This window comes from Vanacampus margaritifer, chromosome 6, assembly GCF_051991255.1.
Source record: "Vanacampus margaritifer isolate UIUO_Vmar chromosome 6, RoL_Vmar_1.0, whole genome shotgun sequence".
NCBI lineage: Eukaryota > Metazoa > Chordata > Actinopteri > Syngnathiformes > Syngnathidae > Vanacampus > Vanacampus margaritifer.
Window position 1 is genome coordinate 20,247,841 of NC_135437.1, and position 15,981 is coordinate 20,263,821.

General features: G+C 40.0%; 1 protein-coding gene and 1 long non-coding RNA gene across 2 annotated transcripts in view; one reads left to right on the forward strand and one right to left on the reverse strand.

The window, feature by feature from the left end:
• LOC144053480 (uncharacterized) overlaps window positions 1–15,981 on the reverse strand; it is a 22,099-nt gene continuing 6,118 nt past the window's right edge. Inside the window, exon 3 of the long non-coding RNA XR_013294436.1 lies at window positions 1–570. This is a non-coding gene — a long non-coding RNA (uncharacterized LOC144053480). The remainder of the gene's footprint in view (window positions 571–15,981) is intronic.
• Window positions 198–13,601, forward strand: slc17a6a (solute carrier family 17 member 6a). The gene is made up of 12 exons (XM_077567956.1): window positions 198–770; window positions 1,782–2,037; window positions 2,146–2,264; window positions 5,129–5,243; window positions 6,744–6,831; window positions 7,041–7,127; window positions 8,624–8,766; window positions 8,854–9,003; window positions 9,349–9,481; window positions 9,559–9,669; window positions 10,908–11,035; window positions 12,003–13,601. The coding sequence occupies exons 1-12, from the start codon at window positions 682–684 to the stop codon at window positions 12,330–12,332; spliced, it is 1,749 nt and encodes a 582-aa protein (XP_077424082.1). The 5' UTR covers window positions 198–681; the 3' UTR covers window positions 12,333–13,601.

Genomic DNA, 15,981 nt, shown 5'->3' on the forward strand with positions numbered 1-15,981 from the left:
TGATATTAGGCACAATTTGTGAACCATCATTGCGTCATCTTCACAGTGGCTTTTGATGTGGATTTCTGCTTTCCAGTTTTTTCAACATGAGTAAAGCGTCTGAGTTGATTGCTCTGTGATTCATGGTTACTCATCGTTAGACCACCGTCGGCAGGGAGGAGGGCAAAAAAAGAGAGAGAAAAAAGTAGCATACTCGACGTGAAGAATTGGTCACGAGTGGGCGGGGCTCCGGCTGCACACAGGTGGCGCGCTCTTTCTCTGTCCGTGGTGCTGAAAGCTTCTCCCGTCCCACTCCGGACCCGGACCTCCTCCACCGGCTGCATAACCCATACATCCCTCTCCAATATCCCCACCGAAGTTCCTCCCCTGCCCCCTTGACAACTTGTCACGCACGTTTTTCTACATCGGCCGTTGGATCTTAAAAAATGGCTCTGCGAGGATTAAGAGACTGCGCAAGGCAAAAACGGACTTACTGGAGCGCCGCTTTGTGAGTGTGGAAGCAAGTCTTTGCACGTCGAGCGTCTTCGTCCTCTCCTCAATCTGTTGGATCTCCAGGATATCGAGACGTTTCTTTTTGGGGAAACACAAGAAAAGTGGAATTATTCGGATTATTCTAGCAATATGTACTTGCGTTTCTTATTTTAGAATAATCGTGCAGATCATTATTTTGGGGGGGACGAAATGGAGCCTGAGAAAAAAGAGGGAGCTGTTCCAATGAGTAAAGAGGGACTAAAACAAATTGCGGGAAAGGCCCTCGGAAGTCTGAACAGGTAAGGTGGATTTCTATTATTTAGGCATGTTTAAAAGCGAACAAAAATGCATTTCTTGTTATAGGAATAATAAAAATCAGCCAATGTCAATGTTTATTCCGGGAAAAAAGAAATTGCATGGGAATGATCATTTATGGGATGAATGTCAAGATGTAGAGAGCACGAGAATATTTAAGGATAATATATTTCCCAGGAGGGTGACCCCCCCCAGCACCACCAGCTGTGCGTCTTTCTTTTTTCTTTTTTAATTAATGAACGAAACACACGCAGTCGTGGCATAACGTCTGCCATGATATCGATTAATGTCTTTATTAATGCACAATTAATGCCAGTCAAATCAATTATTGTTTTTTTTAGTGTCGTGACATAGCAATGCTGCAAAGCAAATTTTCCAAATTATTTGGAGAAGAATTTTGTTCGGGAACACAAAATCAAATAAGCGTTCTTTCCTCCCCTCTTTTCTCTCAAAATCTGTGTGACGCACATATTTAAAAGAGGGAAACCGGATTTTTACAGTCATTTGCTTCAGAGCTGAAAAAAAAAAACGTGACTCAAAGGTGTGAAAAAAAATCTGTGAAGGCCCATTTTCTCTTGGGCCTGCACAATTTGACATCTTTGCTATTTTAAAACAATATTTTCATTTTCGGAGTAACAGAGGCGCACTTATACTTCATGTTTCGTAGAAGTATATTTAAAAGACATATATTTACTGGCTGGGAAATACCGCAGTGAGGCTATTGTTGCTGCAATGCGGTTTGAAGGTCATTGCCTTTCTTTGGGGGAAATGAATAGAATTTTCAGTAAATGGAAAAAAAAGTGTGCCTTTTTTGGGCAGCACGTTGCAAATTTTTTTTTTAATTAATGCACAATATGTGAATTTTCGTTAGTGTACAGTGTATCCCATTTGCCTGCAATATAAATGTGAATAAATCAATATATGAGAAATGCCTATTTTTCCTTTTCTTCTTCTTCTTTTTTTTTTTAAACCGCCCCGTGGATCCATCCACGCAGGCGGTTGGAGAAGCGACAGCAGACGGGCGAGGCCATCGAGCTGACCGAGGATGGGCGGCCCCGGGCCGAGCAGGGCCGCAGGGGCCCCCTGTGCGACTGCACGTGTTTCGGACTCCCGCGCAGGTACATCATCGCCATGCTGAGCGGCCTGGGCTTCTGCATCTCCTTCGGCATCCGCTGCAACCTGGGCGTGGCCATCGTCAGCATGGTCAACAATAGCACCATCCACCAGAACGGCAAGATCATCATTAAGGAGGTGCGTGCGTGTGTGGAATCGACCACTGAGTTCGCGCACACTTTGGGGAATCCATTCTTCGTATCTGCAGCACATCAGGATATGTTCATATTCTTTTGTCTGTGACAGAAAGCCAAATTCAACTGGGACCCCGAGACGGTGGGGATGATCCATGGTTCCTTCTTCTGGGGTTACATCGTCACCCAAATTCCAGGGGGATACATTTCTTCCAGACTGGCTGCCAATAGGTCAGCCAATTTGCTTTTACTATTTTATGACATAAATTGTTAGAAACATTGCTTCTAAAAAAAAAAAAAAAAAAAATAGTATAGAATATTTGATTATTTTGTAGTGTTTCTCATACTGTAGTAATATAGATACATTTACAGCCTATAAAATATACAACAATATAAATAATATAAAACACGAGAGTTAATACAATTATAATACATTTACACTAACGCGTATAGGCCTATATGTGTCGTTATGCACATATGTATAGGCTATAATTGTGTAAAATACTGTACGGTGTCACGTAGAAATGTACAGTATAACAAAGCCCTCTTTTTTTCCTTTCCAATGAACATTACATTATTCAGAGGTAGACCTGGCATCATCAACCTTTTTGAAATTGAGATTCTTGTGTACAGGGTTACAAGTTTGATACAAGGTTCTGAAACAAAATAGCTGAAATTACCTTAATTATAAGTCATTAATAATCATGAATGCTATTTGTCATTTGCTATTTTTTTTTAACTTATCACATTTAAACAAACATATAACCAAAATGTTTTACATCAACAAGTAGGCTGGTCAAGTATAGCATTATCATGCAAACCGCTTCAAAGTAGGGATGTTCGATACCAATTTTTTTTTCAGACTGATACACTACGACTAACTAACTTAATCCAAATGTCACAATACGATGATTATCATGAAAAGCCGTGTTTTTTTTACGGAGATGTAGCAAAAATATTTGCTTGTATGGCTGATTTAAGGGAGTGATAACAGCTGCAGTGGCCAAAACATTCACAATTAAAATTAAACTGCGCTCATGAACTAACCATCAGAGGGTGCTAGAACTGCACAAATGGAATACAGCCTCACTTTTTTTTTTTTATACATATGCTGCTTCTTAATATCGTGACAGGACAACAATGATATTGTGGCAATTTTATATATCGCGATATTGCCGTTATTGTTACTTCCCTAGTCACTGATACAGATACCAAGTAGCGATACCACTAGTAGATTTGATGGATAAAATTTCCCCAAAACAATGACAAATAATTTTAAAGAAAGACATATACAGAATATCCCAATACTGTACAGCATTTCTGTATAACTAAAGCATACATTTCATCCCTGCAAATGAAACAATAAAAATGTCAGCCATGGTCACGTGAGCTTGTGTCTTGAAGGAAGCAAAAGTGAGGATTTGTCCGATGCCCGCCAGGCGTGCCTCCAGCCTGCCTCCATGTTAATGAGCTCCCGTGGGAGACACCGTGTCTAATCCTTTATGTTCACATGTAGGCATGGCGACCGCACCAGCCAAAGCCCTGTGTGAAATGTGGCTGCAACTAATAACTGTGGGATGATTTCCACCCGTGCTGCATCATTTCTACAATTCATTCAACAGGGACAATTAGATAGAACAAAAGGGCAAACTATCGGATAATACCAAATTACGTGGTCTATGCAATCATCAATATTGTGCAAAAAAACACTGGGACAGTTGAGCTATACTCTTATGCACATATCGCAGAACACTGCTTATGCACGTGCATTTTCAAGAACAGCCAGTATGGACCAGTTTGAAGCTGAAGAAGAGAGCAATATTTCTGCAAGTAGCAGAGGAGCAAATGTTTGAGTAGCATCATGTTGCCAAGTAAGATGAGCCCACAGACGCCTTCTGCTGCAAACAGCTCCTTTTCTCCCTTTCCCTTTCCTGTGTGTGTAGCATCCAATTAAGATTGATTTATATGCGTTAACAGTGGCATCTGTGTGTTTGTGTTTTTTTTGTGTGTGTGTGTGTTTTTTTTTTTACTTCAGTATGCGTGTGGAATATAAATAATCACATTGTACAGTGGAACACAATGTATCCCAAGTTGTTCTTTGTTTTCAAAAAATGGAAAAATAATTAATTTGCTGCAGGGTCAAATTTTTTTCTCTCCCGTTTCTCAGGTTTCCATGCAAACTAAAAAAAAAAAAAAAATCTAAATGACTTACTTGAAGGATTTGTAATGTTTCATAAATAAAATTAACATGAATTCATAGAATTAAACATGACACACAGAAGTTATCTCCAGTTCTAGGTTAACGTTGAGACAAAATTTATACGTAAGTGCCAGAGTCACTAACATACTACATTAATGCAGTATTAAAGTCATAATTACCATATTTTTCAGACTGTAAGTCACACCAGTCAAAAAAATGCATCATAAAGAAGAAAACAACATATATAAGCTGCTCTGGAGTATAAATCACATTTTTGGGGGTAGATTTCACAAAAATCGAGACCAAAAACAGCAGAGCTCGCACTCGTGAGTTCCCTAATCATGGTTGCATTTGGAAATCTCATGTATTGTTATGATGCTGGACAAACTAGTTAATTGCTCGTGATTGTAACCTCAAAACCGCACATTGGCAATAATAAATAAATAAATAAAACACTTCAGTGAGCTCAACTCACTATACAACCAACAACAGTTCATATGATCGTAAACAAGTTCATTTCTTTAATTCTTAAAAACGAAATCATCACCACTCCCAATTGATGTTTACTGTCAAATAAAGCATTAAAAAAAGTGAACTACAACACATGTAAACTGCAACATTTCATGTGTGTGCTAAACCAGGAGTAGCACAATGTCTACAGTATTAAAGTCAAGCCAAAAATGGGGCAAAAACGGTTAAATTCTTTACAATGGACTTAATTATTTACCTTTTTTTTTCCACAGTGATATTTCTCTTACTAAAAAAATAAATAATCTCCATCTGTTAATGTTTAAGCCACTGTCTAACTTATGACATTTTGAAACCGGACCTTCCACCGTAGTCTGCTGTTGTGTTCAGTGATGTTCGTTAACACCCAACTGCCTTGTCTGTGCAGAGTTTTCGGGGCTGCAATCGTGCTGACATCCACCCTGAACATGTTCATCCCTTCTGCAGCCCGAACGCACTACGGATGTGTCATCTTTGTGAGGATATTACAAGGCCTGGTTGAGGTACTGTTCCATACGGTCCTTAAATTAAAAACGAAACAGCGTCTCATTATCGAGTGCTAGCGTCATTCCCTATTTAATCACCTTTTGTTTCCATTATGGATCAATCCTTTCATTGTAGAGCACATGGTTGCCAGAGTGGTCAACAATGAGGACTTATGTGGTGAACTCTTCCAAATGTTCACACACAACAAAAGAGCTCTGGACGAAAACACTTAATGCACGCGGCTCAATAGAAAGATTCGTTTGCTATTATCCGACTGAAGGTTATGTTGTTTTGTTCGGCCACGTTTCAATGGCGCTTCGTGACCATGAGAGAGGGCGAGAGACGGCTGTGCGCAGCTCAGCATCCACTTATTACTGCAAATTAAACATTAGCATTTGGGCTTGTCTCCCTTTGCAAGCCCCAGCAATTTGTGTCTATCAATAGTTGATTGTATGCCACTTAGTGGCTAATAAAGATTTAATGATGATTTTTTTTCTCTCTCTCTCTCCATCAAGTGGCAGTCAGCTTGAATTTGTACGGACTCACACTTCACCTATTAGTCTCCATTAGAGAGGTCAGCTACAAGCCTACAACCATGCTATCAGTTCCAATTTGCAGAGGTGTGGATTCGAGTCATATGACTTGGACTCGACTTGCCACTCGACTTGGACTTCAACAACAATATTTGACTTGAAAAGGCTGCTTTAGAGCGCCTTCGTTGTTGAGGCATGAAAGAACCTTGTGATGATCCAGTGGGCTTTAAAGGAAAAGTCAACCCAATTTTTATTTTATTTTTTTACAATAATATGTTCTATGCAGCCCCTCTAGTCTCAATATGGTATTCTGGTTCATAATACATTGTGGAATATGAGTTATGCAGCAAAATCTATCCGTTTTTATCCATCTCGGGGGGCGGCCATTTTGACACTTGTCGACTTAAGATGACATCAAAGTTGCTCAGGTCTCCGGTAGCAACCAATCACAGCGCAGCTTCAGGAAACATGGATGTGAGCTGTGATTGGTCGTTGCCTGAGCAACTGTGTTATCATCTTCAGTCGACAGCAAGTAGCAAAATGGCCGCCCCCTGAGATGGATAAAAACGTCTGGATTTTGCTGCATAACTCATATTCCACAAATGTAAAATGAATCAGAATGTCATGTTCACACTAGTGAGGTCACATATAACATATTACTGTCAAGAAATGTTTACGGTTGACTTCCACTTTAAGTCGATTTTACACCACAAGTAAAATGCTACACGAATTAGCGGCCACTTTCTAGGTCATAGAAGTGTTATTTGATTGATTGGAGCATGGTTTAAGCGATTTCAGGTGACACACCCACAGTGTTCAAGAGCGCAGAGAATGTCTTAATTTTTCACGATTATGAAAACTCACTTTTGGCGATTCATTCAAGTTGTGTCCAATTTAGAAGACAATTATTTTCATTTGGAGGGACTTTCAAGAAATACTTACTATGTCACTGAAAATTGAGCACAGTGATGTTTCCGTTTGCAGGGGGTGACTTATCCAGCGTGTCACGGAATCTGGAGTAAATGGGCTCCTCCTCTGGAAAGGAGTCGTCTGGCAACCATCTCTTTCTGTGGTACTTGACAAAGCACAATTAGCATGTCTGGAAATGCCTTCCACCAATGACTGCAATCATAAACTTTGGTTTATGATTGCAAAATACTGATCGTCTCTAATGTGCGTAAACGTCTGCTGGAGATTTAACAATGTCGACACGGGTATTCTTCTTATGAAAAAGCAGCCAGGGATGATATTCTGCTGTGTGACAGTATTTGTCCTGTGCAGGATCCTATGCTGGTGCGGTCATAGCCATGCCTCTGGCTGGAATTCTGGTGCAGTATACAGGATGGTCATCCGTCTTCTATGTGTACGGTCAGTGAATCTGTCATCTAATTTAACGCAAGGCCGAAAATAACTTTTGTTGTTGTTTGATGAGAAGTTTTGTGAATCAATTACTTCATTTGAGGAGAAACTTTAATGTAGCAGTGACAAATATGCAGTCGTAAATTTGACTCTAAACAGAGTCTATTTGGTCCCACTCTAAACAGAGTAAAATTAACACTTGGAAGAGAGTTAAAAAAAAAAAAAAAGTTTCTCAAGAGTTGAGTTGAGTTGCTCCTACTGTGTGTTAATATATCGCTCGTGCCAGCTAGAATCTTCGGAACTCCAAGAGTCTCCTTTTGGATAAAAGCAAACAGTAGGGGTGGCATAGCTGAGGTGGTAGGAGAGGAAGTCCCCCAAGATAAAGGTCGAGAATTTGTTCCTCAACCTTTATGTAACTTTTTATTGTTGTCTGTTTAAAAAAAAAAAAAAAACTAGTAAAATGTAGTCAAAATCTCTCCTTAAAAAATGTACTTGAAAATTCTGAGTGAAAAATGTTTAAATAGTTTTTTTCATGGGATAGGCAAATTCTTTCGTACACACCAAAAACACTTTGAGTCATATTTACTCTCTTCCAAGTGTACATTTTAGTCTGTTTAGAGTGGGACCAAACTTACATAATTATGCCGTTTCTCGTTTACATGTCAATCTTAGGTTAGCTTAGCAATTAGCATGGCTTTTCTGCCTGTGTCCAAATTCACAAGGCTGGGTCCTCCGAAGGCCGAATTTGTCGGCTGCATGACGTCACTTCTGATGTGACTTGACAGCACGCACGGATTTAAGCCTGATTTACACATAAATGGATTGCCGTTCAATGCGCTACTGACAAGCAGTACTGTATTGACAATCCATTCCTATACAAGTCCGTGTGTGCTGTCGTGTCGCGTCGGGAGTGACGTCATATGGCCGACAAATTCGGCACAGCCATAGTCTTCTGTTAATTACTACACATCACTCCTTCGTGGGAACAATACTTGTCAGAAGTGTACCCAATTCTCAGCCATAGAAGCGATGATTACTGACTTGGAAGCGACTCTGCGACATGTTTAGCCACACTAGTAGCCAGCCAAAGCTAGTTGCTAGCTTGCTGCCTTGACCGCCTACTTCCTATGTGTAGGTGACCTAAGAATGTTGTGGTTCAGTTATCGAAAAAAAAAAACTTTAAAAATCTATGATTCACATCATTTGCTATTCAGTGTTTTTTAATGAGGCGTAAAATTAAAATTTTTGACTCACAAACTGCAATGCTAAACAGCGTATTTGAGCCTTGTAACATACACCCTAGTTACGGTAGCAATGGCAACTCACACTGTCAGTACTCTTGCAGCTCTTTACTGAGGCATCAGTGATCATTAAACAAAAGCCTATCCATTCTTTTATCCATTTTCTTTGGAACTTGTACTCATTGAGGAAGACTCAAAGGCACCTCATAGTGACATTGACTTATGTTCGTTGTATCTCACCATTGGACCTTTCAATCCTCACAGGTTCCTTTGGTTTAGTATGGTACATGTTCTGGATCTTGGTGTCCTACGAGAGCCCGGCCGAGCACCCGACCATCACAGAGGAGGAGCGCCGTTACATCGAGGAGAGCATCGGTGAAAGTGCCCAGCTGATGGGTGCCATGGAGGTCATTTCTCCATCTCAGTCCAACAATTTGTGTAACTCCACATGCATAACACCCAGACAATCCCCCCCCCTCCCATTTGTTCATTAGAAATTCAAGACTCCGTGGAGAAAGTTCTTCACCTCCATGCCCGTCTATGCAATTATTGTGGCAAACTTCTGCAGAAGCTGGACCTTTTATCTGCTGCTCATCAGCCAGCCTGCATACTTTGAAGAGGTGTTTGGCTTTGAAATAAGCAAGGTAAGGCTATAAACACAGAACTACAACTAATGATCTAATTTTTCCCTTTAAGAGACACTCATCTGTACTGAAACAGAAACAAATCTGAAGTTGAAGTGCTTGTTAAATTTGTGGTGTCCTAATCAGTGACGGTCTCATCTTCAAACAGAATAATCTCGTCTTCCTCATGCGAGACGAGAATGAATCAAGCTTGTCTGGCAGCTGTGATTCAGGCTGAGGAGGAGAGTGTGATTGCTGAGGGTGATATACAGCCCAGACATTAGACCCCAGCACGCACACTCTCACACATAAACACACACACACACACTGAAAGGATCATCTTTCTTTTTCATGTGTGCTTCCCAGGTTGGAATAGTGTCAGCACTCCCCCACCTGGTCATGACCATCATCGTGCCCTTAGGAGGCCAGTTAGCCGACTACCTGCGTATGCACAACATCATGTCCACCACGACGGTCCGCAAGATCATGAACTGTGGAGGTGAGCTGGTGTATGTGTGCACAAAGGGAAGTGATGACAGTATGAATCCCTTCACCCATGTGTCTGGCTGATTTTAGGATTCGGAATGGAGGCCACCCTTCTCCTCGTGGTGGGCTATTCGCACAGTAAGGGGATAGCCATTTCCTTCTTGGTGCTGGCGGTGGGATTTAGTGGCTTTGCAATATCAGGTGAGATTTGAAATAAGTCCAGGTTTATGTTTTATGCACAGATGGTGAAATATAGTTAAATTCATACATTCACATATATATGTATATATATATACACTATGGTAAAAGCTATATTTGTAGTTTCCTTACCGCTAGCAAGATTTAAATGTAGTCTTACTTGACTCCTCTCTGACCAAAGCCACATTCCTTATTAATGTGCTCTGAAATGTACTTAAGTACAAAAGCAAAAATATTTGTGATTGTTAATTGTTATACAGCACCCGTTTTAATAACTTGGCACAATAACGCAAACATTTACTTCTCTCAAATAAGTGCTAACTAGCGTCAGCTCAGGCTTTTAAACTATCAAAACAACAAGTTCCCATAGCTTTGCTAACATTGTGAAGGAACTAAATAGAAAATGCTAGATTAGCTAATGATAATTTAAAAAAAAAATACACCATAGCCGTTCATATGCATGTTTGATTAGACAGAGATTTTTGAAATGCCAAAGTAGGTAGCAAAAAACAACATATTCGCCATTAATCATTTTTGTAGCTGACAACATCAAACAAGCCTCTTAAATAAGGTCATGGCGAATATCTTTTTTCTCCTAATGTGTCACGTGATCGACGTAAATCCTCCCTGGTACATGTTCCGGCATGTTGTTGCTGTCTGTTTTTTTTCTCTCCCTGTCATATGATTCCCAAAGCTCTCAATCAATCCAGATCTTTAAACACAGTCAAAATCAGTAACACAAAGGTGGGTGTGTCAATGAATTTTTGAGTGACTTTCATTTGGCAATCGTCAACATTCGGGACACCCTTCTCCCATCGTCAATATTTCAAGCTGAACCGGACTGTAATCATCAATCCGTCATTCGTCGATTGTTCGGCAAAATGAGCATCCCTCAATGCTAGTTTCCGTCAGCAAAATGAGATATCCGTTGACTGATTACAGAATTTATTGATGGATTGACGATTACATTGATGGCCTAAAAAAAAACTCTCAGCAACGCTTAGTTTGTCAATTTTTCGAAGTTTCCCGTCAATCAGCAATAATAATGGGTGTCCGCCATTGACGGATTGACCGACCTTCCGTCAATATTGATGGAATGCTCACCTCTGCTGCCGGTAATTAATACTCAAGTAAGGTACTTGAAAAATCTGCTTATGTACAGTAAAAGAAAAAGTGTTCTTTGTACTTCAACCCATCGTTTACAGGTGATTCAAAATTTCAAGGCAAACTTCTGTTTGTAGGTTTCAACGTCAACCATTTAGACATTGCTCCACGCTACGCCAGCATCCTCATGGGCATCTCCAATGGCGTGGGCACCCTGTCAGGGATGGTCTGCCCTCTAATCGTGGGAGCCATGACAAAGAATAAGGTGAGCTATTTTGGTTCTACCACGTAGCGGTCGGAATGCTAATGCAACGGATTCTACACTCTAAAAAGGGTTTGGTCAAAAATAACCCAACTATGGGTCAAAAATGGACCGATCCTCTGCTTGGGTCTATTTGACCCAACTTTGAGTCAATAAATGGGTCTATAAAGTGGATCGGTCCATTTTTGACCCATAATTGGGTTACTTTTGACCTAACTGTTTTTAGAGTGTACTCTGACACCTAACAAACAAGGCATTCACTCAGCATGTTTCTATTTTAAAGTTTTGCAAAGCAACCCCAAACAGGTTTATGGATTACAAAGATGGAAAGGAGGTTTCTCTTATCAACTCCATCACAAATTTTAAGAACTGCATCTGCAGAGCTCAGTGGAAGTCAGACAAAAAAAAAAGACTAAATTCCCAACCAAGAATGAAATATAACCACTTTTTTTGCACTAAGCAGAGAGCAAAATAAAAAGCGCTTCCAATTACTCTTTGACTGCCAAAAACGTTAAATAACGTTTAGTAAAATCCTATGGAGGAGTGCCAAAGACGTTAAAAGACGTTTGTTTCAAAACAGAGGTGAAACTAACCATTTTCTATTGTTGATTACTCAAAAACAGAATAAGGTAGAAACAAACTTTTTTTCTGGTGAAAGATGAGAGTCCAATGTTTCATTTGGTAGTATGTGTGTTTCCATAGTCCAAACACATCATTTTCTGTGAACCTTGAAAGATCAGTCAAAAGATCAGTCAAAATGCTTAAATCGGCTGGCACCCACGGCATCCCGTCTGAAAACGTCTGGCAGTCAAAGAGTTATGACACAGAAAATGTGTTAATCTATTTTTTGCGCATATTTTTTAAAAACATAATTCTACTAAATTGCAGTGTGACATTTGGCAACTATTAAATCAGTTCTGTGAATTAAATTTAAATTGTGACAATGTCTAACCACTATTTCTGCTCCCAGACTCGGGAAGAGTGGCAGTATGTCTTCCTGATTGCCTCGCTGGTGCATTATGGGGGCGTGGTGTTCTACGGGATCTTTGCATCCGGGGAAAAACAGCCGTGGGCCGACCCGGAGGAGACAAGCGATGAGAAGTGCGGCTTTATTGATGAGGACGAGCTGGCCGAAGAGACAGGTGACATCACGCAGGGTTACGGCGCCATGGGCGGCCCCGCTAAAAGCTACGGCGCCACCGCGCAGCTCAATGGAGGATGGGTGCAGGACTGGGAAAAGACGGAGGAGTATGTCCAGGAACCGGCCGGGAAGATGTACTCAGAGCGAGGCTACTCTTAAGAGATATGTCCAATATGCCATCAAAGATTGCACAATCCAACATTCTAGATAGATGAATCCATTCTGTGCATTCCTAGTTGTACGGCTGTTTTAGTTTCTAACGGCCGGTGTAAAGGGGAGTCCACGTTAGATTCTCACACACTCCCCATGACATCTACAGTCAGCGTATAAAGGTTGCAAAGTTGTAGTCTTAGCCACCTAAACCTCATCAGTTTACTTGAACAACATGAGCCAGATGACACAGCAGTAGACCATCACACAAGGTCTCTCTCCTATTGCACTGAAAGTACCACAAGAATTCTAGAACAAAACAAAAAAATAAGAAGCAGATTATAGTGTGTTTTATGTACTGTATATACTTGTATACTGTTTCTGTGAGACTATTGTGGATTTGGGTCGTTGATCTGTGTTTAACATTGATATAAAAAGGCCATATTTTTCATGGACAGCACCTTTTCAGGGAGATGTCTGCTTGCAAATAAGGTCTCCTCCTCGGCTCGAGCGAGACCCGTAATACTCTCGAAGACAAAAATAGGGCGAGTGAACCTTAGGATTGTAGTGTGTGTTTGTTGCATGACTTTCCGCCAATCAATGTTGAGATGCAGCGTTGTCCTCATTCATCCGCCCGCCATAACAGAAGAGAAAATAAACTTCGCGCAATGAGATGGTGAGGTGAGACAAATCAGAAGGCGGTTGTTTATTCAAGTTTGGTGTGCACTGCAATAAATCCTGTGTAACGGCTGCTACCCGCCACCTTCTGTTTTTTGTAACGTAACACTGGCTTGCTGTATCAAACTGTTCTTGTTTTGGAGTCATGTGATGATCAACGATAAAGATGTGCGTTTTGAACAATTTTACTCGTGTCCCGAGAATCCAGCTTTAGTGCTCATGGTGCTGACTTTTGACAAGTGAGGAATGCAGTACAGTACGTGGATGACTCTTTTGGTGTTTCTTGCTTGTTCTCACTCAAGCCACTTTATGGACACATGAGTGGACCACATTCATTCATAAAAGGCTCTTCCATTTGAATTTCTTTGCTATTTTGTTCCAACATTTTGCTGTATGAAATCTGCAAGGATGTTTAAAATATATGAATATTTAAGAATGTTTAAGATGACCAAAAGATGTTATCACGGCATTATGCCTGAAGTCAATGTATACAGATAAATGTGATTTTATGGATACAAATATTGTGTTTAACAAAGAGGTATGTTGATGTTGAAAAGTGCTATCAAATGCTCATTTTATATATATAAAAAACAACAACGAAAAAAAGCATGCTTTTGTCATCTTTTCATCCCATGTGGAGGTTCAGCAATGATTCTTTAGGTGTTTAGCAACCACCAATCAGAATGTTCTGCTCCCATTTTCTTCTTGTTTCTCATTAGTAAATCAATGGCAGAAGTCTCTAGGGTCCAAAGCAAAGTATTGGACTCGGTAGCTTGGTAATTGGTAGACGGGAGGAACAGCAATGTTAATGGAATGACTGGCGTTTACATCCAAGAATCATTAGTCCTTCTATTTAATGACGATGCACATGGCGTGAAATCTGAGTGAGCCTATGTATGGACTAAATTAAATTATAGGGAAAAAATGTGTTTATATTTTTCTTGTTTATCTATCTAAGAATTGCTAACCACATTGACTGCACTACAGTTAAGTGAATCAATAACAATAGAGGGCATTCTATTATATTTGTGCACTGTGTGTAGACGTCATATAGCAAAGTGTGGCACACCTTAAACACTTCAGCTTGTCCTTCTCCACACCTCTGAGGTTAGCTGTGCTACACGCAGCATATATTGACCTGGCTCCAAAATTAAATCTAGTCACGAGACAGACAAATCAATACCTCCAAAGCGCAATAATAGATTACATAAAATCAAGTGTAACAATAAAGTTTCAATTGAGTTGAAACAAGGAAAGGTCACGTTGCAGCTTTTATTTGCCAATTTTGAAGGGCAAGCAATCAAAACGCATTTATACGTAAGACCGCAATTGCACTGCGATCACATTTGCATACCATCAACTAAATTGTAAACACGCAGTGCCTTAGTGTGAGTCTTTAATTTTTACCATTAGCCAGCTATGCAAGAATCAATTTGAAGGTATTTATACACAATTTTGTGTTTGTCTGTTTATTTGTACAGTAGAATGCGAGTGAATGGTTGTTTGTCAATGTGCCTTGCGGTTGACTGACGTGACAACCGGTCTATAAGGATAAGCGGTATAGAAAATGGATGCAAGTCCTTTGTGTTCAGACTGTTTATGAGCAGCCATGTTAGTGCCTTGCCCAGCCCGACACTTGGTGCAGCTCGCTTGCGAGATGGTGAATAATTCAGAGCAAAGATGGCGCCTATCCATTCACATGCATCGCTGTGTGTTTGAGCCTCCTCCCTCCCCTGCAGCAACAAGGATTTGATGGTCTCATGAATGGAATATCATTGTGCCCAATTGTAATACAGTATTATGTGCATCTGCACAATCTAATAAGATCCAATACAAGAGCAAAGAAAAACATGTGCTCTTAGTAGATAATAATCAGACCTTTTTATTGCTGAAAATGGCTAAATGAGTCACATATCCTTTAAGTACAGGAACAAAATATTTCTACTCCCTTACATAACCACTGATACAGAGAAGAAATGGTTAGGGTGTGATCCAAATAATAGAAACTAAGGCTGTCACTATTGAACCTTTTAAAAAATCGATTATCCTATCGATTTTCGAATAATCGCCATGCCCCATATATTTTGTCATAAACTTTTTTGGATTGTTTATTGTTAATCTCCTAAGGTTGAATTGAGTGGATATAATTACTCTCTATTATCTTATGCACATATACATACACAACACTAACAACATTAGCCTATGCTAAAGGGTTAGCAATCGCGATTAGCATTAGTGCGCTAGCGATGACCATTTAAGGTAAACAAACACTAACCACCATTTAGTTCACATATACATCATTATAGCTACATGAATTGAATTGAGTGGATATAACTACTAATTATTTGTTATCTTATGTGTATGAGCATTATTAAACACAAACAAAATTTGCCAATGCACAACGGTCAAAAATCATTAGCATTAGCGCAAAGGTAAACAATCACTACCATTTAGTTCACACATCATTATATATACACACGTTACACATGTAATAGTGTCTTAAAAGTCACTTACAGGTAATGCTTCAACAATAGACAATTAGTAACAAATGGAGCTCAATAATTTTGTGTGCATCTGCAAGAAATTTCCATGTAGCAACAAAGACAGCGGTGCAAACATGATCCTGGCGGCGCTTACAGACATTGTCAATCTACCAATTTTTAAAGTGGGCTTAACCGACTTGGTTGCCTTTTTTTTTTTTAACCCCCAGCCCTAATAGAAACCCTTCTCAATATGATTCTGTTTATTTCTACAACAAATCATTAGATCTTATACTAGGCAACATGTTATTTCCCCCCCAACTGAGCTTGACAGCATCAGCATCATAACAGCAGGATGAGAGCCGAGCGTGGCTCTGTGCCTACGATGGATATAGCTCAAGTCATGTTAGTGTTTACTGCGCTGTCGGATCACAAGCTCTATGCAAGTGGCAAACAATTACAATAAATCTTATTGCCTCCTTGGATGATCGCCTCATCGG